General features: G+C 40.7%; 1 protein-coding gene across 1 annotated transcript; it reads right to left on the bottom strand.

Moving 5' to 3' along the window:
* Positions 1-4920: 4920 nt before the first annotated feature.
* On the bottom strand, positions 4921-26227 carry LOC133563437 (1-aminocyclopropane-1-carboxylate synthase-like protein 1). The gene is made up of 16 exons (XM_061917561.1): positions 26055-26227; positions 25307-25985; positions 17060-17799; positions 16924-16983; positions 16773-16843; positions 16623-16692; positions 14743-14809; positions 14234-14331; positions 13837-13908; positions 13615-13715; positions 12475-12564; positions 12322-12367; positions 12049-12190; positions 9231-9373; positions 8920-9073; positions 4921-5878 (listed from the first exon to the last, which is right to left on the bottom strand). The coding sequence occupies exons 2-16, from the start codon at positions 25950-25952 to the stop codon at positions 5460-5462; spliced, it is 2919 nt and encodes a 972-aa protein (XP_061773545.1). The 5' UTR covers positions 25953-25985; positions 26055-26227; the 3' UTR covers positions 4921-5459.
* Between the last annotated feature and the right edge of the window lie 418 nt (positions 26228-26645).

Genomic DNA, 26645 nt, shown 5'->3' with positions numbered 1-26645 from the left:
TTTGAGGGCTTTAATTGCTAAATAAAGGAACTCTCCTGAAGGACTCAATAAAGTACTATCTATCTAAATACTGCAAGTTTCAGTTTTACTATAAATACTGCATATTTCAGTTTTACTATAAAAAACAAAGTTGTCTTGGACAGAAAAGGCATAAACCCGTATTTGTTTTACTTTATATCAACCTCAAGTTGATATAGAGATTTACTGTAAGCATTAAATTAAAAAAAATATTAATAATTTGACTTATTTTTAACATTTTAGTGACTGAGACCCTCTATGCTCCCCAGGAGCCCTAAGGATTAAAAAAAAATAAAAAAGGATTTTGTTATGGTTTGAAAATGAAAAATATCAAAATGGCCCCAGCATGCTTAAATATTTCCGTGTGTGGAAAAAGTTTGGACACCCTTGGCATAAAGGGACATATTCTCCCATGTGCTTAAGTGAAAAAAGCTCCACCATGGCGCAGATTCTGACTGTGCAACATGTTCCCATTGGACCTAAATCTGTTACAGCACGCCTTCAACCAAAATGCACACTCTGGGTGGAGGAACCCTTAAACTGTGTTTCTTGTCAAATCTGCCTTTGCGTGGGTTCTCCCATCAACTTAAGTACGTTTGTTCTCACGCCCGTCTGAGGCCGTAATAAGTCCAGCACCACTGGAAGGTAAAATATCATAAAGCACTTGATAAAATGCTCAATGAAATGCCCAGAAAAACTAGCAAATCTATTCTGACCGGCTGAATTGAGACACCTGAGAGGAGAATTAAAGGACCATACTGCTACTAATTAACTATCAAAATGCACATCCTGTTTCTGCATAAGTGGAAGAGAAGAAGGGTGTGACCGTGTACAGTGTTAAATGAGAGGGGATCACACATACACTATATTGCCAAAAGTATGTGGCCACCCATTCAAAAAATCAGAATCAGGTGTCCTGCCACAGGTGTATAAAGTTAAAGGCCTACTGAAATGAGATTTTCTTATTCAAACGGGGATAGCAGGTCCATTCTATGTATCATACTTGATCATTTCGCGATATTGCCATATTTTTGCTGAAAGGATTTAGTAGAGAACATCCATGATAAAGTTCGCAACTTTTGGTGCTGATAAAAAAAAGCCTTGCCTTTACCGGAAGTCGCAGACGATGATGTCACAAGGGTGAGGGCTTCTCACGTCCTCAAATTGTTTATAATGGGAGCCTCCAGCAGAAAGAGCTATTCGGACCGAGAAAACGACAATTTCCCCATTAATTTGAGCGAGGATGAAAGATTCGTGGATGATGATATTGATAGCGAAGTACGAGAAAAAAAAAAAAAGGCGATTGCATTGGGGCGGATTCAGATGTTTTTAGACACATTTACTAGGATAATTCTGGGAAATCCCTTATCTTTTATTGTGTTGCTAGTGTTTTAGTGAATTTAAATATTCCCTTATAGTCAGAGGGTCCACGGGTGTCTTGACGCCAGTGTCTGAGGGAAGTCACGGCAGATACAAGGACGGCGCAAACTCCACAGATCTCCGGTAAGAGGCGACTTTTCAACACAATTTGCTCAACGAAACCTGCCGGTTAACAAGTGGTCGGGATCCATGTTGGCTTGACCGCTCTGATCCATAGTAAAGCTTCACCTCCGGGAATTTTAAACAAGGAATCACTTTGTGTTTGTGTGGCTAAAGGATAAAGCTTCCCAACTCCATCTTTCTACTTTGACTTCTCCATTATTAATTGAACAAATTGCAAAAGATTCAGCAACACAGATGTCCAGAATAGTGTTTGATTGCGCGATGAAAAGAGATTACTTTTAGCCGCAAATGGTGCTGTGCTAATATTTCCTGACAGTCCGTGACGTCACGCGCACACGTCATCATTCCGCAACGTTTTCAACAAGAAACTCCGCGGGAAATTTAAAATTGCAATTTAATAAACTAAACCGGCCGTAAGTTAATATTTCATCATTGATATATAAACCATCAGACTGCGTGGTGGGTAGTAGTGGGTTTCAGTAGGTCTTTAAGCACTTTGGCATGGAGACTGTTTCTACAAACATTTGTGAAAGAATGGGCCCCTCTCAGGAGCTAAGTGATTTCCAGCATGGAACTGTCATAGGATGCCACCTGTGCAACAAATCCAGTCGTGAAATTTCCTCCTCCTTAAATATTTCAAAGTCAACTGTCGGCTTTATTATAGAAAAAAGAAGAGTTTGGGAACAACAGTTAACTCAGCCACAAAGTGGTAGGCCACGTAAACTGACAGAGAGGGGTCAGCAGATGCTGAAGCGCATAGTGCAAAGAGGTTGCCGACTTTCTGCACAATTAGTTGCTACAGAGCTCCAAACTTCATGTGACCTTCCAATTAGCCCACGTACAGTACGCAGGGAGCTTGATGGAATGGGTTTCCATGCCCGAGCAACGGCATCTAAGCCATACATCACCAAGTCCAATACAAAGGGTCGGACGAGGTGGTGTAAAGCACGTAGCCACCGGACTCTAGAGCAGTGGAGACGCGTTCTCTGGAGTGATGATTCACACTTTTTTATACGTCAATCTGATGTACCAGCCAGGAGAACAGTACATCTCGGACTGCATTGTGCCGAGTGTGAAATTTGGCTGAGGAGGAATCATGGTGTGGGGTTGTTTTTCAGGAGTTTGGCTTGTCTCCTTAGTTCCAGAAAAAGGAACTTTCAATGCTCCAGGATACCAAAACATTTTGGACAATTCCATGCTTCCAACTTTGTGGGAACAGTTTGGTCCATAAAGGCATGGATGACAGAGTCTGGTGTGGATGAACTTTACTGGCCTGCACAGAGTCCTGACCTGAACCCAATAAAACACCTTTGGGATTAATTAGAACACAGACTGAGAGCCAGGCCATCTCAACCAACATCAGTGTGTGACCTCACCAGTGCGCTTTTGCAAGAATGGTCGAAAATTCCTATAAACACACTACGCAATCTTGTGGACAAGCTTCTCAGAAGAGTTGAGGCTGTAATAGCTGCAAAAGGTGGACCATATTGAACCCTTTGGGTTAGGAATGGGATGGGACTTCAAGTTCATATGTGAGTTAAGGCAGGTGGCCAAAAACTTTTGGTAATATAGTGTATATCAGCTAAGTTTGGACATCCTGCTGGGATTAACAGACTTTCAATGTACGAAACACTTTTATTGAACGGTTATTATTTAATAAAAAATACATATATAATATAGCGTCTATTAATTGTTTCGAGAGATGTTTTGAAAAATAATATGAAACTGTCATGCTCCTCCGCACTGTGCACATTAGAGATGCGCGGACAGGCAATTATATCATCCTCATCACCAAAGTCGTCATCCACCCGCTGTCCACCCAAACAAACATTTTATCAGGACCGTACCCGCCTGCCAACCGCCCGCTGAAATACATCAGAGATTGTTCGCCTTTACCACTCACAGAGCTATTTAAACCTGTTTCACAAAGTAATGATGACAATTGGAGCTGCTAACGTTCCCGCGACTATCCAATTGTGTTCATCCTGATTTCAAGAATATGGGCGTGCTGTGAAGCCATTGCCTTAGACACCTTCAACAACATGTATGAACCGATTGTTGGTCCGGCAACATGTTGTGTGCAGATTCACTCCACAATCACACGTTCAAGATTGAAAGGCGTACTGGGTGATACAGAGTACACTGATGGTTGTGATATAAACAACTTTAACACTTACTAATATGCGCCACGCTGTGAAGCCACACCCAACAAGATTGACAAACACATTTCGGGAGAACATCCTCACAGTAACACAACATAAACGCAACACAACAAATACCCATAATCCTTTGTATCCGTGACACTTCCTGAATATATTTTACACCCCCGCCCACCTTACCGACGCACGGGGGGGGAGGTGGCGGGGTTTGCTGCTAGCGGGGTGTATAAAATAGTCAGGAAGTGTCATGAATACAAAGGATTATGGGTATTTGTTGTGTTGCGTTTATGTTGTGTTACTGTGAGGATGTTCTCCCGAAATGTGTTTGTCGTTCTTAATTGGTGTGGCTTCACAGCGTGGCGCATTTTACTAAGAGTGTTAAAATTGTTTATATCACAACCATTAGTGTACTCTGTGTCATCCAGTATGCCTTGCAGTCGTGTGCGTGCCGCCGCGGAAGCCACACACAACATGATGCTGGACTGACAAGCAGATCGTGCATGTTGTAGTAGGCGATAAAGCCAATGGCTTCATAGCACGCCCTAATACTTATAATCTGGGTGACTACCAGCAGTCATTCAGGAGAACAATAGTGTCTCCTATTGTCTTCTTCGCTTTATGACACGGGTCTTAAATGGCACTTTGAATGGCAAAGGATACCGATCACAGAACCATGCATATCAAATATTTCCGGATGGTTCAACCGCCACCCGCCCGAATCTAATCAAAATCTATATTTTCGTCATGTCAACCGCCCGACCCGCGGTTTATCCGCGGACTCCGCGGATGAGACCGCAAACCGCACATCTCTAGTGCACATACACAAACACACAAACCGTTGTCTACTAAGCCCCACTGGCGTGTCACGGCTTCACAAACATGTGTACTAAACGGAACTCTTAATATCACAAATACCATTAGGGAAGTTTAAGAAGCTGTTGTAGCGTGCATACACACGTCACCATGGCGACACATCTACACATGGTTACAACTACCTGAATTGATACGGCCTTTTCAAATTTAAAGCGTTAACTTTTAAATTGATTCCAATGACATTTACAGGTGTAAGAAAAACTCCATCTTCCGTGATTTTACACAGCCAAGAAAAAAAGACCGGTTGCCACATTAATAATGAGCCCACTTTCATTCCAGACTTAAGGACTTCTGTCTTACTTGTGCGGGCGTGTCCGCAGACTGGATGGGAGAATACGAATAAGAGGAAGAAACTAAAACACAAATGCAACAGGCAAAATAAGGGCCATAAAAAGTTTTGTTTTTTTTTGTATTTCAGCATTTTCCAGTTAGGGGTCACCACAGTAAGTGATTTGTCTTTGTTTTGAACCCCAGATTCACTTCCTGTGGCAAGTTCCTGGCAACGGACATCTCCAAAGGCTGGGTGTTAGGGCCCTGGCCGGTAATCACACAGTCTGCATGGAATGCAGCAGCGTGTAACATTATACCACAAGGACTCATTATAATAAATATAAAAAAAAAAATCTTTTGTACTGTACATTTAATGCAGATCATGATGAGAATGTGGAGAGCAGACCGGGATTTTGGTTCAAGTATATTTAGCAATTAATTATGCATATTAAGATCATTTAATTATCTCCCTTCAACACTAAACTTTAAAGCAGAGAAAGTTATCTCAAAGTTGCTGTGTTTTTCTTCTGTACTTCTCTGGGATTTGCAAAAAAAAACACAAAAAAAACATCCTCCTGCTGGGTGTTCATGTCAAACTTTTGGCAGTGAACATACTGCAATTCCACTATCCTAAGCTTATTTGCGAACACGCTCCAGCAGAGCCTTAAACACATCAAAACTCTCTGGGTCCTCTCCTGCAGACTGCTCTGGAGTGTTTTTTTCCAGCCAATCAGAGGAGCGTATTTGATGCTTGAGAGTACCTATCAGTGAGTCCAGGCTCTCTGCAGGCTTATAAGCTTGGTAGTCCTGCAGCACAAAGTCTTCAGGGCCCAGGAAGCCTGTGACAGGAACAGGGCTCGCATTCTTCTTCAGCTGTCCCGATGACTTGCTCTGGGGGGATGATGTAGAATTTTCAATCGCAGCATTGTTTGACTGTGCACTGTCCTCCATCACGGATCTCTTGCTCTCCTCTCCGGCTTCTTTGGTCACGAATGGCTCCGTGTTGGCACTTCTTTCTTCTATTTCCTCTAAAGCTTCTCGAATTCTCTTTAGGCCTAACACAAAATAAATCAGTAAATGTCATTCAAACGAGATTATAAGATTATAATTATTCACACAGGTGACAATTTATACAGGTACATGTTTGGCAGCAATGCATCCACAGAAAATACTGTGCCAAACTGAAGCTGTAAACGTGATGCTTTGAACTAGACTCTCCAGGAAAGAAAACAGAAACATTTAGGTCCCTTTAACAGGCAAATAAAACACAGACGGATAAATCTTTGGCAAAAAGTGTTACATCTTCATATAGAATATAGTATATAGAACCATACACACTGCAAGATGACTCAATTTAATAAAAGTATTTGGATTGTCCAAAAAGTACTGTAGCTTACAGCCTGAGCGATAAACCTTTTGCACTTTGTCGGTGCATTTACAATGAAACTGATACATTGGTATTAATATACAATAAGGTTACATTGTTACTAATAGGTGTACTGATATAACTTTTTCACTTCCACTACAATACACATATTGAAGCCTTGGTTATTGCCCAATACATCTATTGACATGATACAATATAAATGGGTTGTACTTGTATAGCGCTTTTCTACCTTCAAGGTACTCAAAGCGCTTTGACACTACTTCCACATTTACCCATTTACACACAGATGGAGGGAGCTGCCATGCAAGGCGCTAACCAGCACCCATCAGGAGCAAGGGTGAATTGTCTTGCTCAGGACACTACGGACGTGACGAGGTTGGTACTAGGTGGGGATAGAACCAGGGACCCTCGGGTTGCGGACGATGTATGCAAGGGAATGACTATTGCATACTTTTGTTATTCTGTAGTGTGGAATGTTAGAAAAGGCCCAATCAAGTGAAACGACTCAAATGGAAAAGAATGATAGGAACTATTTATTTCTAACCATCTGACATAGACTTATGTTGTCTTTAAGTTGAAATGTTTAATTAGCTAAATCTAGGGGCCACTTTAATTCATTAAGTAAAGCTCATGATGCAATAAGTTGAATGATCCAGATACATTTGTTAGTGAATACGTTTCAAATACTCCTATGCCTAGGAGAACTTTGTATGTGTAAGTAATATGCAACTTTAACAATTTGATACTTGTTTATAACGACAAATGTCATGCTTTGGACTGAAATATTGTTCCATTTGTGTGTGCTTTGTAGATGCTCCTTGTAGCCTGTAGCCTACCATGTTTACCTTTTGTAAATGGCTTCACTACAACAGCAGAAAATATCACCTTTTTTTCTTGTTGGACATTTAGGTGTTAACTTGCTGTCTAACCTTTCACAAGTAAACGCTTTGCAGGACTGCATGTATCGGAATGCTTATATCGGAGGTTTTAGATGCAAGTCGATATAATCTGATTGTTTGTAGTTGATTTTTGTTGATATCAGATATTGGTTGGGACACCCTTAGTTACTAGTACTAGTTAAGTGTGTGCACAGAAAACTCTGCCAGACACACTTAAAGGCCAGAGCATACCTGTCAACCCACCCACTTTTCCCAGGAAACGTCAGTATTTTGCACTTATTTCTGAGTGCCTTCTTGTTTACATACGTTTACCGTATTATGATAATAAATAAATGTCTCTATCTCTTATTTTCATAGATTAACTGGGAAATATACCTTACCAACCTGCATAGCTCGGTTGGTAGAGCGGATGTGCCAGCAACTTGAGGGTTGCAGGTTCAATTCCCGCTTCCGCCATCCTAGTCTCTGCCGTTGTGTCCATGGGTCTCCCACAGGTAGTTAATGAGCTTCCAAGTAGCTTGCCACCTGATTTTAAGTAGCTCACCAAAGGTTTAAATAATATTTGCTTGAACTCTTAGTATTTTCATAACTCTATATCAGGGGTCACCAACCTTTTTGAAACCAAGAGCTACTTCTTGGGTACTGATTAATGCGAAGGGTTACCAGTTTGATACACACTTAAATAAATTGCCAGAAATAACCAATTTACTCAATTTGCCTTTGACTCTATGTTATTATTAATAATTAATGATATTTATCTTTGTGGAAACACTGATCATCTTAATGATTTCTCACAATAAATATATATTTTTGATGACATGTTAAAATCAAATCTACACTTTGTTAGAATATATAACAAATTGGACCAAGTTATATTTCTAACAAAGACAAATCATTATTTCTTCTAGCTTTTCCAGAACAAAAATTTTAAAAGAAATTCAAAATACTTTGAAATAACATTTAAATTTGATTCTAAAATTTTTTTAGATTTGTCAGAATTATTTTTTTGAATTTTAATCATAATAAGTTTGAAGAAATATTTCACAAAAATTCTTCATTGAAAAAACAGAAGGTAAAATGAAGAATTAAATAAAAAATGATTTATTATTCTTTACAATTAAAAAAATTAATTTACTTGAACATTGATTTAAATTGTCGTGAAAGAAGAGGATGGAATTTAAAAGGTAAGAAAGGTATATGTGTTTAAAAATGCTAAAATCATTTTTAAGGTTGTATTTTTTCTCTAAAATTGTCTTTCTGAAAGTTATAAGACGCAAAGTAAAAAAATAAATGAATTTATTTAAACAAGTGAAGACCAAGTCTTTAAAATATGTTCTTGGATTTTCAAATTCTATTTGAGTTTTGTCTCTTTTAGAATTAAAAATGTCGAGCAAAGCGAGACCAGCTTGCTAGTAAATAAATACAATTTAAAAAATAGAGGCAGCTCACTGGTAAGTGCTGCTATTTGAGTTATTTTTAGAACAGGCCAGCGGGCGACTCATCTGGTCCTTACGGGCTACCTGGTGCCCGCGGGCACCGCGTTGGTGACCCCTGCTCTATATAATCACAAATGACCACATAGCATAAAAAACAATGACCAGTGTTTGAGTAGAGATCTGCTTCAGAAATAGAGTATAATTTAAATGTTGTCCGTCATATAAATAAAACATAAATTAGATTATATAGTACTTTGTCAATTGTCCAATGTCCATTCTCCCATTATTTGGTGATAGTAGCTCTCTTAGTGAAGAATGTTGGAAACCCCTGCTTATAGACTGCACTATATATTACTGTATAAGAAATGACTGACCAAGTTGAAGGTGGTGCTGCTTGTCAGCAAAGACTATTCGAAACCAGCCCGGTGTAGAGCAGCAGAAGGCCTGTCCACAGCTCAATACCACTTTGTGTTTGAGGAAGCAGCGCCACATCAACAACTCTTCCTCAAATGACGGGGCTCTGAGGAACTGACAAGACACACAAGGAAGAAACATCAAGCTTCCAGAATAAAAGGACTTTAATGACAATGACTTTTACCCCTGCAATTCAATTACCTCTGCACAAATTAGCATTAGATTATCAACCCCAGCATCTAACATTGCAATGTGACCTTGGTCACGTTACCTTTCTGAAGTCAGCCCAGACATACAAAGCAGCAGGCCTGTCCAGGTGGTGGATGTCCATTGTCTGCAACTCATCTGTCACGTAGCGGTGAGCACCTTTCAATCGACGTCTGTTCTCGGGCAAAAACTCCTTGCTGATCCATTCTGCAGTGTGACAGTGTCAAGTGTCAATAGCTTCAGAGGAATAGAGTACTTTCAATGTCAAAAAGCTTTGCGCATCAGAAACGCAAATGCAGTAAAATGTCGCTAAGATGCAAGAGAAGACTCAGCTTAGGTAAACTGTGCCTTTTGGTGTCATCCACATGATATGAATGACGTTGAAAAACATTTTAAACTTGAATAGTGATCAGTCCCTTTTATAATTGATCAAGCTAACACTCACATGCTGCACAGGCAAAGAGGTGATTTTATTTTTATTTTTCTAATCTGAGTGAAAATATTTGTTTACCATTTGTCTCAAACCTGAATTTAATTAGATACATGTTTGAGAGTAACTTGAACACAATGTTCAATATTAATTTTTTTAGCGTAAAATAAGAAAATTGACAGAATATAATAAATATTATTCCAGTTGATGATTATTTGTCTTAATAATTAGACCTTTCTTATGCCACCCTGGCAAGGGACCTAAGCTGCACATTCGGACACAAAAGGCAGAAAGGCAGAATCCTTTTGGTAAATAGTTACACCACCAGGAATTTCAAGAAGAGTTAATGAATTCCACAAAACAGGAAATAAGTTTGCCGTAAAACTTTATTAATTCCATTGACCTTTTAGTAACCATTTTTGAGTTAGTTTAGTTTTTCAGTACAAGAGTGAGAAAGTGTTTTTTAGGCTTAATATGGTACGCATACTTTTTTTTCTAATTACAGGCCGATTCTGTTTTTCAAGGCACGATTGCCAACCCTACCTGCTTTTTTTAAAATACACATTTCCTTATGTAATTAGTGCTTGTAAAACAGGCTTTGGCATCTAGTGCACTATGTGTGTCTATGTCAGGGGTGTCAAACTCAAATACAGAGTGGGCCAAAATTTAAAACTGAACAAAGCCGTGGGCCGAGGTTGAACAAATTAATCTTTTAATAGGGACCCAAACAAGTTTTTCATTGAATATTGAACAAGCAAGGCTTATATAACTTTATAGTGACATGCAAAATTGAGTTTAAAATAATAATAATAATAATTAAAAAATATCAATGGCATATGAAATCAAATTTAAATAAAAATTGAATGCCTCTTTTGTATTTGCAGCCTTCTGAGGTAAATATTAACATGAACTTTTTCCAGAGGCTAATACGTTTGAAAATAAAACAATGAATACATTAACCATTCAGGCCTTTTTACTGCTCAGTTAATGTCGGGGCTCAGGTGGGTGGGATTAGGGGGGCGGGGTTTGTTGGTAGCGGGGAGGGGGTGTATATTGTAGCGGTCCGGAAGAGTTAGTGCTGCAAGGGATTCTGGGTATTTGTTCTGTTGTGTTTATGTTGTTACGGTGTGGATGTTCTCCCGAAATGTGTTGGTCATTCTTGTTTGGTGTGGGTTCACAGTGTGGCGCATATTTGTAACAGTGTTAAAGTTGTTTATATGGCCACCCTCAGTGTGACCTGTATGCTGTTGATCAAGTATGCCTTGCATTTACTTACATGTGTGTAGAAGCCACATATATTACGTGACTGGGCCGGCACGCTTTTTGTGAGGAGGAAAAACAGACTTGACGACAGGTTGTAGGGGACGCTAAAGGCAGTGCCGTTAAGGCACACCCCCAATATTGTTGTCCGGGTGGAATTCGGGAGAATGGTTGCACCGGGAGATTTTCGGGAGGGGAACTGAAATTCGAGAGTCTCCCGGGAAATTGGTGAATGCGGTGTTAGAGAGTTGGTGTCGCTGTATAATACCGGCGGGCCAGCTCTAATGTTAATTTGATATTGCCTCAAGGGCCAAATGAAATTACACGGCGGGCCAAATTTGGCCCGCAGGCCAGAGTTTGACACCTATGGTCTATGTAAACAAGACACAAACCTAAATTGCCATGACCGAAAAAACTGTCATGTGTTCCAAACAATAAAGTACCGGAGTAAAACTCATTTAGCCTGGGGCCTTGCGACATCATTTTATGTGGTCCTCCACATCATTTATGAGGCCCACTACGTCACTTTATGTGATCCGCTACATTATTTTAAGTTGCTCGCCACATCAATTGATGCGGTCAGCCACAATATTTTAAGTTGACCGCCAGATCATTTATATGGTCCTTCACATCACTTAACGTGGCCCGACAGTTCATTTTATGTGGCCTGCCACATTATTTAAACGGCCCGCTACGTCATTTAATTACATTACTTTAGGTGGCTTGCCACATATTTGAATGGATCTCCACATCATTTAACGTGGCCTGCTAAAAGCTGGAAATAATAAAGTACTTTCTGGCTAGATTAGTTATTTTTTCCAATTCTGAGAAAAAAATATATGGAATGCAATTTCATATGTTCTAGACTTTAATGTTAATAAATTAATTAATTATTATAACATGATGTTTAAAGCATTATATTCACATAAAAGTTTTTCGCCTTTTTCACCAGTCAATATGTTAGTAAAATACATCTTATGATAAAAAACAGTTGCCTATGCCAATTTTGTAACAAAACTAGAGTTTGCATTCACATATTTTTTACTGTTACATGCGGTCTTCTGGGGGCAGCCATAATTGTAACATGGCCCCTCAATGAAAATAGTCTTACACCCCTGCAATAAAGGATCATTTTGTAAATTGCAAGAATCATGATAGTCTAAAAAAATACTCAAAGCTCATGAATCCCTACCCCTATCTTGAAGAAGTTGCGTGACTTGGTGCTGCGTGGTCCCAGAAATGCCATGGAATGAGCCCAGCTTGGCCAAAGCATCAACAAGGTCTTGGTTCTCAGTATACAGTGTGCCTACTCTGTTTCCAGCCATTGCGAAGTCCTGGAAAGGACAAGGTGAAGTCAACAAGTAAAAGAGCAGTGACAGCAAACCCAGAGAATTAACAGTACTGTCAGCAGTGATAAAAAAAAAAAAGAAGTCCTCCACATAATGCAGTGCAGCACGACACGTACCTTGCTCAGCCCCCACATTATATGTGTCCTCTGTGGGTCGGGCAAACTGAAATAAGGGCACATCATTAGCAGTAAAGAGGCGATCTTCAGCCGTAATTGTCATGATGAAGGGCCTACAAGAGTAATCATGCAGAGGATAGGTTAACCCCGTACCTTTCCAGACTGAGGACACTGTGAAATGTTACTGATTCATCAAACACCGTCAGCATGTACACCTCATCTATGATGGCGTGGAGCTTATTTCTAAAGCAGGAGACAAGTGTATTTATTTCAATGTACAGAATAAAGTAAATTATGTCTGATACAAGTCAAATAAAATATATAATAATAGTTACTTCAGTGAAGTACTGGTTTAGGTTTATGAGAGCTCAGTGCCTGTGAAGGTCAACAATGGCAATAAAGATTGCACGGCCATTTAGAAAACAAGTGAAATGCAGGGGACTCCAGAATAAACTGCTGCATGAAGCACTATGTTAATACTTAAGGAGGGTGCTAAAACTCAATCAAAGTACACTTGATTCCCCACGTGAGACTGAATCTGTCTTGTAAATTGAGAAAACTGTACGCGGTGTCTCAGCCAGATGTGAGCTGCAGGATTGCACGCCAGGAGGATTATATGCTATAGTACAGTGGTTCTCAACCTTTTTTCAGTGACAAACCCCCTGTGAACATTTTTTTTAATTCAAGTACCCCCTAATCAGAGCAAAGCATTTTTGGTTGAAAAAAAGAGATAAAAAAGTAAAATACAGCGCCATGTCATCAGTTTCTGATTTATTAAATTGTATACCAGTGCAAAATATTGCTCATTTGTAGTGGTCTTTCTTGAACTATTTGGAAAAAAATAAAAATAACTAAAAACTTGTTGAAAAAGTGAAAAGTGATTCAATTATAAATAAAGATTTCTACACATAAAAATAATCATCAACTTCAAGTGCCCTGTAATAGTGATCCATCTGGATTCGTGAACTTAATTGTAAACATTTCTTCACAAAAAAAAAAATCTTTAACATCAATATTTATGGAACATGTCCACAAAAAATCTAGCTGTCAATACTGAATATTGCATTGTTTTTTCACAGTTTATGAACTTACATTCATATTTTGTTGAAGTATTATTCAATAAATACATTTATAAAGGAATTTTGAATCGTTGCTTTTTTTAGAATATATTTTTTTTAAATCTCACGTACCCCTTGGCATACCTTCAAGTACCCCCAGGGGTACGCGTACCCCCATTTGAGAACCCCAGCTATAGTAGACCACAATGTGAGTTAGCAGACATGCAGAACACACCTTTTGGCAAACTCTAAGAAGGCCAGCATTTCCTTTGGGGTGTAGATCTCAGCAAGAGGGTTGTGTGGGTTCATCAGTATAAGACCCTGGATATTTACCCCCTATAAGGACAGCAACAGTTGTTTTTTAGTAACAACTTTGAAACATAGCACACTTATAAATTTGGGAAACGATGGGGTTGCATTCAAATACTGACTCAGAACAAACGCATGAATGTATTACCTCTTGCTTAGCCCTCTGCAGACCTTCTTCCAGTTTGCTTACAGTGAGGTGGAAAATTCGACCTTCTTTATCCTATCAATATTTATAGAAGAAAATAAAGCGGATATCAACTCCAAATACAGAACTCCAAACAGGGTAACACCCTAAGCTTAAGTGCCACAAAGTACAACTATTGCATTATTAAAAATGATCAAATACATTGTAGAAGTTTTACTATCATTCCACCCTGGACAATAGTTGTTCATATTAATCATTGGAAGTCCAAAATTAATATGACATTGATGCCCATTGAATATAAACATCGAACTGCAACTACAACTAAGAAGGCATTATACATGATTATTACATGAAGCAAATATGATCCATAATTCGTACAAGATATCTGTTCCTACTGTACCTCACAGTCCAGAGGAACATGAAACAACTGGACATCACTATACAGCTGCAGGTCCTCTGTAATAACGCCATAGAATGGACTAGGAATGAGAATGGCCTCTACAAAAATGAAAAAACACACCATGATTGGCTAGATAATGGAACCATCATTTAATTTTGTAAAAGAGATGTTTTTCTTTATTTTTCTACTTTTAAATATAAGACACTGTGGTATACTAGTATACATGTTAAGTGGAGTACAAACTCTAGTTCTAGCAATGACAGAAATCATGTTTTTTTTATTACCTGTCAGGTTGATCAACCAAATATCAGTCTTATTTATATCCCAAAACGATTGCAGTATTGTTTTAAAAGGGAGGACTATTAAATTCAAAACCCATACAGTATGACAAGTTACGTAAGTCCCAGATGACCCAAATTAACTTCTTCTACATCACCCTTTTTCCCTACTCTCCCTATAGAACATTTACTTTAATAAAAAAAGCAAGCAATGTTTACTTGTCTACTCACCTTTTGGGTCACAAATTACTGCTGCAATGCAGGAGAAGATGGAACTACAACCATTCATCACCACAACCTGAATAAATACACACATAGATACTTTAGAGCAGTGGTTCTCAACCTTTTTTCAGTGATGTACACACTGTGAATTTTTTTTTATTCAAGTACCCCCTAATCAGAGCAAAGCATTTTTGGTTGAAAAAAAATAGACAAAGAAGTAAAATACAGCACTATGTCATAATTTTCTGATTTATTAAATTGTATAACAGTGCAAAATATTGCTCATTTGTAGTGGTATTTCTTGAACTATTTGGAAAAAATTATAGAATAACTAAAACTTGTTGAAAAATAAACAAGTCATTCAATTATAAATAAAGATTTCTACACATAGAAGTATTCATCAACTTAAAGTGCCCTCTTTGGGGATTGTAATAGAGATCTCCACAAAAAATAAATCTTTAACATCAATATTTATGGAACATGTCCACAAAAAAATATAGCTGCCAACACTGAATATTGCATTGTTGTATTTTTTTTTCACAGTTTATGAACTTACATTCTTATTTTGTTGAAGTATTATTCAATAAATATATTTAGAAAGGATTTTTGAATTGTTGCTATTTTTAGAATATTTAAAAAAAATCTCACGTACCCTTTCGGCATACCTTCAAGTACCCCCAGGGGTACGTGTACTTCCATTTGAGAACCACTGATTTAGAGCCTGAAAGAGTCTCATTGGTGGAGGTAATAAAGAGGCCTGGCCTGATGATGAACAAGTTATTAAAATTCAAAAAGTTGCTCAAAAATATTGTACATTAAATTGAGACTAGCCTCAGAGGAGGTTCCTATCCAACCATATTGAGTAAACATTTAAACTATTTACTGATAAAGCATGAAAGAAACATGTCTGAAAAAGCCCAATATGTGCGATTACATAGTGTGCCAAAAAAGCACATAAAGATCCTAGAGTGCTTGCTGTTAATCACATTTAAATCTGTGGAGAGAGAGAAACTTTGAATTGCAAATCAACAGCCACAAAACCAGTATTTGGTATCTGAAGAGAGGTGTGGACCAAAATCTGTCTTGAGTCTTAATTGCAAGTATTATATAGTACACTTTGCATACAGTAGCAATTCCAAGATGTTAGATGGCAGTAGGGCATAGTGAAGTGTGAAGTGAATGATATTTATATAGCGCTTTTCTGTAGTGAATCAAAGCGCTTTTACATACTGAAACCCAATATCTAAGTTACACTTAAACCAGGCTACGATGTGTTGTCTAGCTTGGATGTAGTCTTTGCCATTTAGCTTAATTGTGTGCCAGTCTTGTCTTATGATGCGTCCTCCAAAGTGTTTATACTGAAAGTATTGTATTCATTACACACTTGCTGTTTGATTGCAACACGAATCTGAGTTGTAGTTCTCATTACCAAATTTGGAGTAGTTGAAATCGCCATGTAAAATGGCTAATTCTAATCAGTTGCATGTAAATGGCAAAGCTAATGTGAATTAGCATCAAGTTACCGCATTTTGGAAAAGTGAAGCCTTACTTTACGTTTAATGTTTTCCATCAGTCATACTGTAATTTCTTAGTTGGCATGAAGGCAGTCCAACTGAGTCTGCTCTGGGAGCTGCTTCAGTGATTGTTTCTTCATCATGTCTTAGAGCTGGCCGAGTCTACAACCGGGAGTGATGACACATGCAACAAAAGTATCGAAATGTGGCACGGTTTGATTTTACGTGAATCAATACAGACAGAATTTGGTCAGCGATAATAAAATGACCGAATTTGGTACACATCCCTATTGATTACACAAAAGTACATAGTTGTCAATCCACCCACAGACACTAGAGTGCTACCACTAGATTCTGACATTACTCTTTACTCACATTGTCAGCTTTCAGTCGCTTTGGAGAATGGCAAAAGTAAGTCAGGAACTTGGCAACCTCTTCTCTCAAGCTGAAAGAACAAGACGGAAATAGGTGGTATTAAACATGACAAAAGTCATGTGAACATATGAAATGAAGCAAATCGCTTACAATGCATGTCCCCTCCAGTCACCATACTGCAACAGCACTGGGTCAACATGCAGCATATCAGGTTGGGTCAACTGTAATGTAAGTAGTTTGACAAGATTGTTATTTAAATATCCACCAGTATTCATGGTTCATTGGCTGCAACGCATCTCACCCTTTTATGCAGAAGATCATAGCAGAGCTTATTCTCACTTGTACCCATGTTAATTAAACCCTAGGATCACAGAAAATGTGTATCTTAATAAAAAAAAATGTTTGGAATTACATCTTTCAACAAATGTAAATCTCACATTAGGGTTGTCCGTTTCGTGATATCTGTTAACTTCGTACTGAGTAAAGCCCTCCTGGAGAACGGCTTGGTTCTGTCGGATACTGTTACCACGATTGGACAGGTACACGCTGAGTTTAGTAGACTTCACACCTCTCTCGGTTGCCAATCCACCCACGGGTATTGTGCAGAACTTGACAGAGGTGGACTGACCTGACTTTATTGTCCCCTTAGTGCAAACTGTGTGTGGAGTGGGAGCCGGAGAATGTGTTTGAGACGAGGACGGCGCAGTGGAGGCCGTTGGTGTCACTCCTGAAGCTGACTGATGATCTAGAGGAGAGACGGAAATGTTCATGGATGCGTTTGCTGTCGTTGCATCACCCTGTCTGACCGCAACCAAAGCCCCGGTAAGCATGCTGAACAGGCGCAGCTCATGCTGGCGCTCTTGCTCCGCTCTCTTCTCTTCTTGCTGTTGTCTTCGCTCATCAGCCTGCAACTCCTTCTCCAGCCGCGCCTCCTCCAAGGAGAGGAGGCGATCTTCAGCGCACCTCTGCCAGACAAGGAAACTGGCCAGAGCTTTGTCCAGAGGCCCATTGCTGCCACATGTACCGCTCCCGTGGCCGCATGTTGTCTTGCCTGCACGCCGGCGCCTTCTCTGTCTTACGGAAGCCAAAGGACGGGTCGTTTCCTTAAATGTTTCATGAGGCGCAGGTGCACTGCCAGATTGGGAGGCAGACCCAGCAAGGTTCACGTCAGTCAAACCTGTTGTGGAGATGAGAAAGAATATGACATTACATTATGCAGACTATTTACTGTATATCAAGTTATGAAAAATGGATGCAAAATATTGCATACAACCACGTATTCCATCCATCCATCCATTTTCTACCGCTTATTCCCTTTTGGGGTCGCGGGGGGCGCTGGCGCCTATCTCAGCTACAATCGGGCAGAAGGCGGGGTACACCCTGGACAAGTCGCTACCTCATCGCAGGGCCAACACAGATAGACAGACCACATTCACACTCACATTCACACACTAGGGCCAATTTAATGTTGTCAATCAACCTATTTATGCAGATTAATTACCCCATTTATTTTGACTTTATTTTGACCGTGCATGCTTCTGTACTTCCTTACGTTCAGTGATGATGTCAATGCAAAGATGAGTAAGTAGAATTCTGTGACAAATTTCACTTCAACATGCACCCCGTTGGGACTTTGGATAATACTGTCACCATGTTTTAAGCAAATACATTATATATATTTAGTAAAAAAAAAAATGGACAACAAAATGTAATTTGTGTCAAAATATTGGGGTATTTTTTTAAGGTTTATTTTAATTATGCTAGCAACAAATGTGATATGATAAAAAAAAAAAAAAAATTAACAGCACGAAAACAAATCACAAGCATTTTCCCACCGCATGGTCAAACTATTATGTAGTCCTTTCATCGTCACAATCATTTGCAAAAATAAAATGATTAATCTTTTGAACGGGGGGACGATAGCACAGGTATTTCCTAAAAGACTAAAACCAAGAACTCAATACATTGTATGATGTATTGATTGCTGGACTTGTTTTACAGTAATGATATCAGAGAATTACTGTAATCATCACAACTCATAATAAGCAATTTATCAAGGGGCCCACTGCTAATTGTTTTATGTATTCCAGAAGCACTACTATGACAAAAACAACTAAGGCTAACAAATAAACGACTTCTCTTATGTGATTAATCACAAAATATTGCATTAATCAAATATATATGCTGATTAATTACACAATATGTTTTACTCTACATGCTCCGTTGTCTTAACTGTGGATGGTTATCTGAAAGTCGGAGAAGGTTGCTTTACAGTCAGTGATCAGGTCAATGCATACGTGCTGGCTGGTGATTTCCCCTCAAAATATAATTAATCTGATTTTAGCTAAAAATGTTACAACATTTTAAACAAAAAATGACATGTATTCAAATAAAACATTTTAAAAAGGCCCTATACGATATCCTGAAAATACAATTGCATTTGTGTCATAATATTTTTTTTTTTTCTCTAAATAAATTTAAGTGATGCAAATAAGTAAAAACATTTGTGATTAATCATGCATAATCCAAAATAAAAAAGAGTGATTAATCTTTAACATCAGATTATGGCATGGCTAAAAGCACTACAGAGCTCCTGAACTTGTACCAGTGTAAACACATTGGCATCCTCGCGATGGCATTTTAACCTCCTAAAAATCTGTGTATTTTCCATAAACTGGATTTTTTTTTCTGAATTTTATAGCTGACAAAAGAAATACACAAAAAACGAACATCAGCTACATATGATACTAGTTCTCAAAGCAAGAACAATAGTGAAGGAATAGGTCCAGCGCCTGGTCCTTAGTTTTCGGGAATAGTGACCCTCTTGAACAATTTAGTTAAAACGCCCTGTTTTACAGCAATGATATCACAGAATCCCTGTAATCATCCCACTTAATACGCATCTAATCAAGGGATGTCCAAAGTGCCCGGAGCACAGTTTGCATGTTCTCCCCGTGACTGCGTGGGTTCCCTCCGGTTGCTCCGGCTTCCTCCCACCTCCAAAGACATGCACCTGGGGATAGGTTGGATGGCAAAATTCGTGTGTGAATGTGAGAGTGAATGTAGTCCGTCTATCTGTGTTGGCCCTGCGACGAGGTGGCGACTTGTCCAGGGTGTACCCCGCCTTCCGCCTGTGTGCAGCTGAGATAGGCTCCAGCACCCCCCGCGACCCCTTAAGGGACAAGTGGTAGTAAATGGATGGATGGATGTTACACACAAAAAAAAAAAAAACATGAAAAATGGATTGCTGTAATGAAAATAGTTGAAATGTTGAAAATAACACAAAGCTGACATACAGGCGGCTTTTAGTGTTAAAAAAAATCCATATATTCATCAATCCATTTTCTATAAAAAAAAAAAAATTATATTTGATTATGTATTTGAAAATGAAAACTATCAAAATAGTAGTGAAGTAAAGTATATTTATATAGCGCTTTTCTCTAGTGACTCAAAGCGCTTTACATAGTGAAAACTCCTTATCTAAATTACATTTTTAAACCAGTGTGGGTGGCACTGGGAGCAAGTGGGTGACGTGTCATGCTCAAGGATGGCAGAAGCGGGGATCGAACCTAGAACCCTCAGGTTGCTAGCACGTCCCCTCTACCAACCGAGCTACGCTGTATCACAGTGGAAAAAAAGTTTGGACATTCTAAATCATTATTTTCAGGGACCGGCTTTCCACTTGTGCCAGATAAATACAGCAAAAATAAGTGCATGAAAAATAAGACTCACTATAACGCTGAATTAGTGGGAGCCCTGTGCTTGTTCCTTTGCAATGAAATGCAGATGGAAATCAGCTTTTGGCTACAATCTGTCACATTTATACTTAATATGTTCATTGATGTACATTGTATCAAGTCACAAAGTTATAACGAATGGCAATTTTGTTTATTGTACATCTATAAACACGCTTATTGGTGTAACTAGTGGGACAAGCTAAAGTTAAGTCGGATTAAATGCTGTTGTTTATGAATTATTTAACGGGGATTGGTTGATTGGCAACACAAAAAATTGGCCCTGGTGTGTGAATGTGAGTGTGAATCAGGGTGTACTCCGCCTTCCGCCAAAATGCATCTGAGATAGGCTCCAGAACCGCCCACGACACCTAAAGGGACAAGCGGTAGAAAATGGATGGATGGATGTTTCTCTGCGGCCCGGTATAGCAAATGCTTCACGGACCGGTACCGGTCCTCGGACCGATGGTTGGGCACTACTGCTCTAAATGACAATCTAATCACTACTCTCTTTGGGGCGGCATGGCATAGTGGGTAGAGCAGCAAGTGCCAGGAACTTGAGGGTTGCAGGTTCACTCCCCGCCTCTTGCCATCCAAATCACTGCCGTTGTGTCCCTAGGCAGCACACTTCAACCTTGCCCCTAGTATCGCTCACACTTGTGAATGAATGATAGGTGGTGGTTGAAGGGGCCGTAGGCACAAACTGGCAGCCACGCTTCCGTCAGTCCACCCCAAGGCAGTTGGTAATGTAGCTTACCACCACCAGGTGTGAATGTGAGTGAATGAATGATGGGTCCTCACTTATTTGTGCAGCGCTTTGAGTGTCTTGAAAAGCGCTACATAAATGTAATCCATTATTACTCAGACGTTATCCTAATATTAACATCCGTCACAGTATCTATTGAGCTATTTATTTTTCTCCTTCTTCATGTTCTAATGCCAAGTAAAACGGGATGGTGAGGCGCGGTTGGAAGAGTGGCTGTGCCAGCAACCTGAAGGTTCCTGGTTCAATCCCCTACCATCCTAGTCACGTCCGTTGTGTCCTTGAGCAAGACACTTCACCCTCGCTCCTGATGGGTCCTGGTTAGCGCCTTGCATGGCAGCTCCTGCCATCAGTCTGTGAATGTATGTATGTGTGAATGTGGAAATTAGGGCTGGGCGATATATCGATATACTCAATACATTGCGGGTTTGTCTCTGTGCGATATAGAAAATGACTATATCGTGATACTCGAGTATACATTCTCACGCAGTTGCTTTTATCTGCGGGCATTACACTACCGGCTTTTCCCACTCTATTGTCTCGCCTTCTCACAGACAGCAAGCGCACTTACATACGTCACATACAGTCTCGTCATATGTCACATACGTATACGCCCTCGCAGAGCAGAGGTAGCAGCATGGGTAACGTTAGCTGTGGTGCTAGCTGTAATACAAGAGAAAGAAGGTGTGAATCTGGTAACAAATGAAGGAATAATTAATTCCTAAGAAAACAGTAGGGGGTCCATCGTCTGGCGGTGGTTTGGCTTCAAGTGGGAATATGTCGAACAGACAACCGTAATTTGTCAAGTGTGGTGCTAAAGCGTTGTTATAAAAAGTAGCATTACTGCTAATACGTAGCATCATTTCAAAAGTCACCTGCTAGAGTGATTACTCCGCATGTCAACATCTCCATTCGGTGCCACACGCCCACAAACTCATGCACAAAAGTGCACTTCACTTGTTTTAAATTATTGTAGTGGCATTCTGTACAAAAAGTGCACTTTTATTTAGTGTTGTTTTGATATGTCATCTTAGTGACATCGTGCACATATAGCTTGTTTTAAAATGTCTCTGATAATCTTGCACTTTCTGTTTTGGAAATGACATGAATGTGTGTGCCACTGCTCAATAACTGTTTAATTAATAAATACAGTTTCGGTCAATTTATTTAGTTGTGATTTCCTTATCTACATCCATCCATCCATCCATTTTCTACCGCTTATTCCCTTTGGGGTCGCGGGGGGCGCTGGTGCCTATCTCAGCTACAATCGGGCGTAAGGTGGCGTACACCCTGGACAAGTCGCCACCTCATCGCAGGGCCAACACAGAAAGACAACATTCACACTCACATTCACACAGTAGGGACCATTTAATGTTGCCAATCAACCTATCCCCAGGTGCATGTTTTTAGAAGTGGGAGGAAGCCGGAGTACCCTGAGAGATCCCACGCAGTCATGGGGAGGACATGCAAACTCCACACAGAAAGATCCCGAGCCCGGTATTGAACCCAGGACTATACTCAGGACCTTTGTATTGTGAGGCAGACGTAGTAACCCCTCTCCCACCGTGCTGCCCTGTGATTGTATGTATCAAGTGTTAAAGGCCTACTGAAACCCACTACTACCGACCATGCAGTCTGATAGTTTATATATCAATGAAGAAATCTTAACATTGCAACACATGCCAATACGGCCTTTTTAGTTTACTAAATTACAATTTTAAATTTCCCGCGGAGTTTCTTGTTGAAAACGTTGCGGAATGATGACGCGTGTTTGTAACGTTATTTGTAACATTTTTAGCCTAGCACCACATACGGCTAAAAGTCTCTCTTTTCATCGCATAATTACACAGTATTTCGGACATCTGTGTTGCTGAATCTTTTGCAATTTGTTCACTTAATAATGGAGACTATAAATAAGAATGCTGTTGGTGGAAAGCTGTGGATTGCAGCTGCCTTTAGCACCGCAACCCAGCCGGTGTTTCTTTGTTTGTTGTGAAGCTTTAACGCAGAGCGGTCAAGCGAACATGTTTCTCTACGTCAACCAGCAAGTTTTTGGATGGGAAAATTGTGATATTAAGTCGGCTCTTACCGGAGACTTGAGTGGATTATGTGACCTCCTGCTGTAGCTGTCAAAAAGGCAGCTGTGATCTTGGCTACTCCATTGACTTCTTTGAGAGACACTGGCATTCACCGCAGCCCTCTGACTTTCAGTAATGACTTTATAATCTCACTAAAACACTATTAACACAATAAGCAGATAAGGGATTTTCCAGAAATATCCTAGTAAATGTGTCTAATAACATCTGAATCGCTCCCACTGCCGTCGCCTGGAGCCGTCGCCTTTTCTTTTTTTTTTTTTAGTGCTTCACTCTAACTTTCTTTATCCACAAATCTTTCATCCTTGCTCAAATTAATGGGGAACTTGTTGCTTTCTCGGTCCGAATTGCACTTTCTGCTGGTGGCTATGATTATAAACAATGTGAGGATGTGAGGAGCCCTACAACCCGTGACGTCACGCGCACATCGTCCGCTACTTCCGGTACAGGCAAGGCTTTTTTTATTAGCGACCACAAGTTGCGAACTTTATCGTCTATGTTCTCTACTAAATCCTTTCAGCAAAAATATGGCAATATTGCGAAATGATCAAGTATGACACATAGAATGGACCTGCAATTCCTGCTTAAATAAGAATATCTCATTTCAGTAGGCCTTTAATTTAAGGCTAAGGCAAAATATCGAGATACCGTATTTCCTTGAATAGCCGCCGAGGCACTAATTAATTTAAAACCTCTTCTCACTCCTGCGCTTATTCAAGGCATGCGGTACAAGTAAGCAGGCGCTAATAATTTGAAAACCTCTTTTCACCCCTGCGCTTACCAATGGCATGCAGTAAAAAATTGAGTGTGATATAATAAAAAAAAAAAATAAATAAAGAGCGTTAAAGACAAGTTGTTTTATATCACAACCATCAGTGTGATCTGTATGGCTGTGGAACAAGACCCCTGGTGTACACATCCATCCATCCATTTTCTACCGCTTATTCCCTTATGGGGTCGCGGGGGCGCTGGCGCCTATCTCAGCTACAATCGGGCGGAAGGCGGGGTACACCCTGGACAAGTCGCCACCTCATCGCAGGGCCAACACAGATAGACAGACAACATTCACACTCACATTCACACACTAGGGCCGATTTAGTGTTGCCAATCAACCTATCCCCAGGTGCATGTCTTTGGAAGTGGGAGGAAGCCGGAGTACCCGGAGGGAACCCACGCATTCATGGGGAGAACATGCAAACACCACACAGAAAGATCCCGAGACTGGATTCGAACCCAGGACTGCAGGACCTTCGTATTGTGAGGCAGACGCACTAACCCCTCTGCCACCGTTTACACATAGCAAATTTAAAAATTAACTCCTCCGCCATTTTGAAAATGACGACAGGGAAAGCGTCGCTCGAGACGTCACGACTTTGACCCGGCAGTAAAAGTAAGCATGCGCTAATAAATTTGGGGGGGGAGTTTGACCCGGTAGTAATTCAAGGCAGGCCCATATTACATGCCCGGCGGCTATTCAAAGAAATACGGTATACATCGTGTATTGCGATTTATAGCCTCCAAATATCCATCCATCCATCCATTTTCTACCGCTTATTCCCTTTTTGGGGTCGCGGGGGGCGCTGGCGCCTATCTCAGCTACAATCGGGCGGAAGGCGGGGTACACCCTGGACAAGTCGCCACCTCATCGCAGGGCCAACACAGATAGACAGACAACATTCACACTCACATTCACACACTAGGGCCAATTTAGTGTTGCCAATCAACCTATCCCCAGGTGCATGTCTTTGGAGGTGGGAGGAAGCCGGAGTACCCGGAGGGAACCCACGCATTCACGGGGAGAACATGCAAACTCCACACAGAAAGATCCTGAGCCTGGATTTGAACCCAGGACTGCAGGACCTTCGTATTGTGAGGCAGACGCACTAACCCCTTCTGCCACCGTGAAGCCCCCTACAAATATCGAGATATTTAAAAAAGGTCAAATCGCCCAGCCCTAGTTGAAATAGTGTCAAAGCGCTTTAAGTTCCTTAAAAAAAAGGTAGAAAAGCACTATACAGGTATAACCAATTTAAAATATTATTTTGAGTGTGACTGTATAGTCATCGGTGTGTTTCATGCCAAAAAAACAACCTGAAGGCGACATCCTGGCATGACCATGAGAATGTTCTCCTTGACCCGACGTGTCTTCTGTCCCTGGTAAGGATTGACCATCAGTTTCTTGCTCATCTCCTGATCTATAGTACATTTCCGGGGGCGGAACATCAGTGTTCAGCAGACTTTCCTCAACATCCTCACACTTCACATCCAGCGGATCCCCCATTTTGGGCGGCTGACCGAACAGAAACCCCCCAGCACTAGCCGGACCGAAGGCCCCTGCGGAGGAGCTCCCTTGCACGTACGAGTCACTCCCGCACGGGCTCTGGAACACCTGCTGAGCCACCACGCTTCCACCTAAAGTCGAGTACGTCACCGCCGGCCGGTTGGCCAACACCCAGTCCATGACGTCGTAGAATTTCCAGGATCTCAACTTGTGGTTGTCTTTGATGCGCCGGTACTCCAGCTTCATCTTCTTGATCTTCTCCCGGCACTGGTCCCCTGAGCGGTAGATGCCCTTTTCGCGCAGGACCAGCGCGATGCGGTCAAACACACGCTGGTTGCGCAGCGAGCTCTCCAGTTCTATCTGGACGGACTCGTCGGACCACAGCTGGAGGAGCTCCACGATCTCCGGGTCGGTCCAGTTGCTGCCTCGCTCGTGTCTCCGGCCTCGGGGGTCCATAGTCCGCTACTTACACTTACTCACTCGGCGGTCCTGGAAGGGGGGTAAAAAAAAATTATAATACCAATAAAAATAAAAAAAATGTTCTGTGCTTCTTCTCACCGTGACTACGCATAGATGTACAAGTACTTCCTCTTCGCCAACATATGGCATTTTTGGGGCGTTTTTTGTTGACTATCTGAGGGGGATCCACATCCGGGTTGGCTGCACATGCGTGCTAGTCTTATTCCGGGATAACTTTGGCCCGTGTTAACTGAGAACAGCGTGGAGGCGCACGCATGCGAGTCAAAGTTAAAGCCGGAGCCCTGAGTTGCGTTACAGCGCCCTCTAGCGCAGTGAGTGATTAAATTCATATGTAACTACAGCCTGAATCCAGAGGATGGCACTCTCCCACTTCAGTAGAAATAATCCAAGCCATCCTCCTTACATTTCCTACAGCAGTGGTCCATCCATCCATACCTTCTTACCGCTTATTATTTTCTGGCACCTATCTCAGCTATTATCGGGCGGAAGGCGGGGTACACCCTGGACAAGTCACCACCTAATCGCAGGGCCAACACAGATAGACAGACACCATTCACACTCACATTCAAACACTAGGGCCAATTTGGTGTTGTTCATGATGTCGCATTAATGGTCAGAGGTATTATATTATATAAGGCGTTGAGGGGTTCCGGTTTGGTGACCGCAGGA

Source organism: Nerophis ophidion, linkage group LG12 (genome assembly GCF_033978795.1).
Source record: "Nerophis ophidion isolate RoL-2023_Sa linkage group LG12, RoL_Noph_v1.0, whole genome shotgun sequence".
In the NCBI taxonomy this organism is placed as follows: Eukaryota; Metazoa; Chordata; class Actinopteri; order Syngnathiformes; family Syngnathidae; genus Nerophis; species Nerophis ophidion.
The sequence above is the reverse complement of the archived record's forward strand: the minus strand, read 5'-3'. Positions and strand labels throughout refer to the sequence as shown.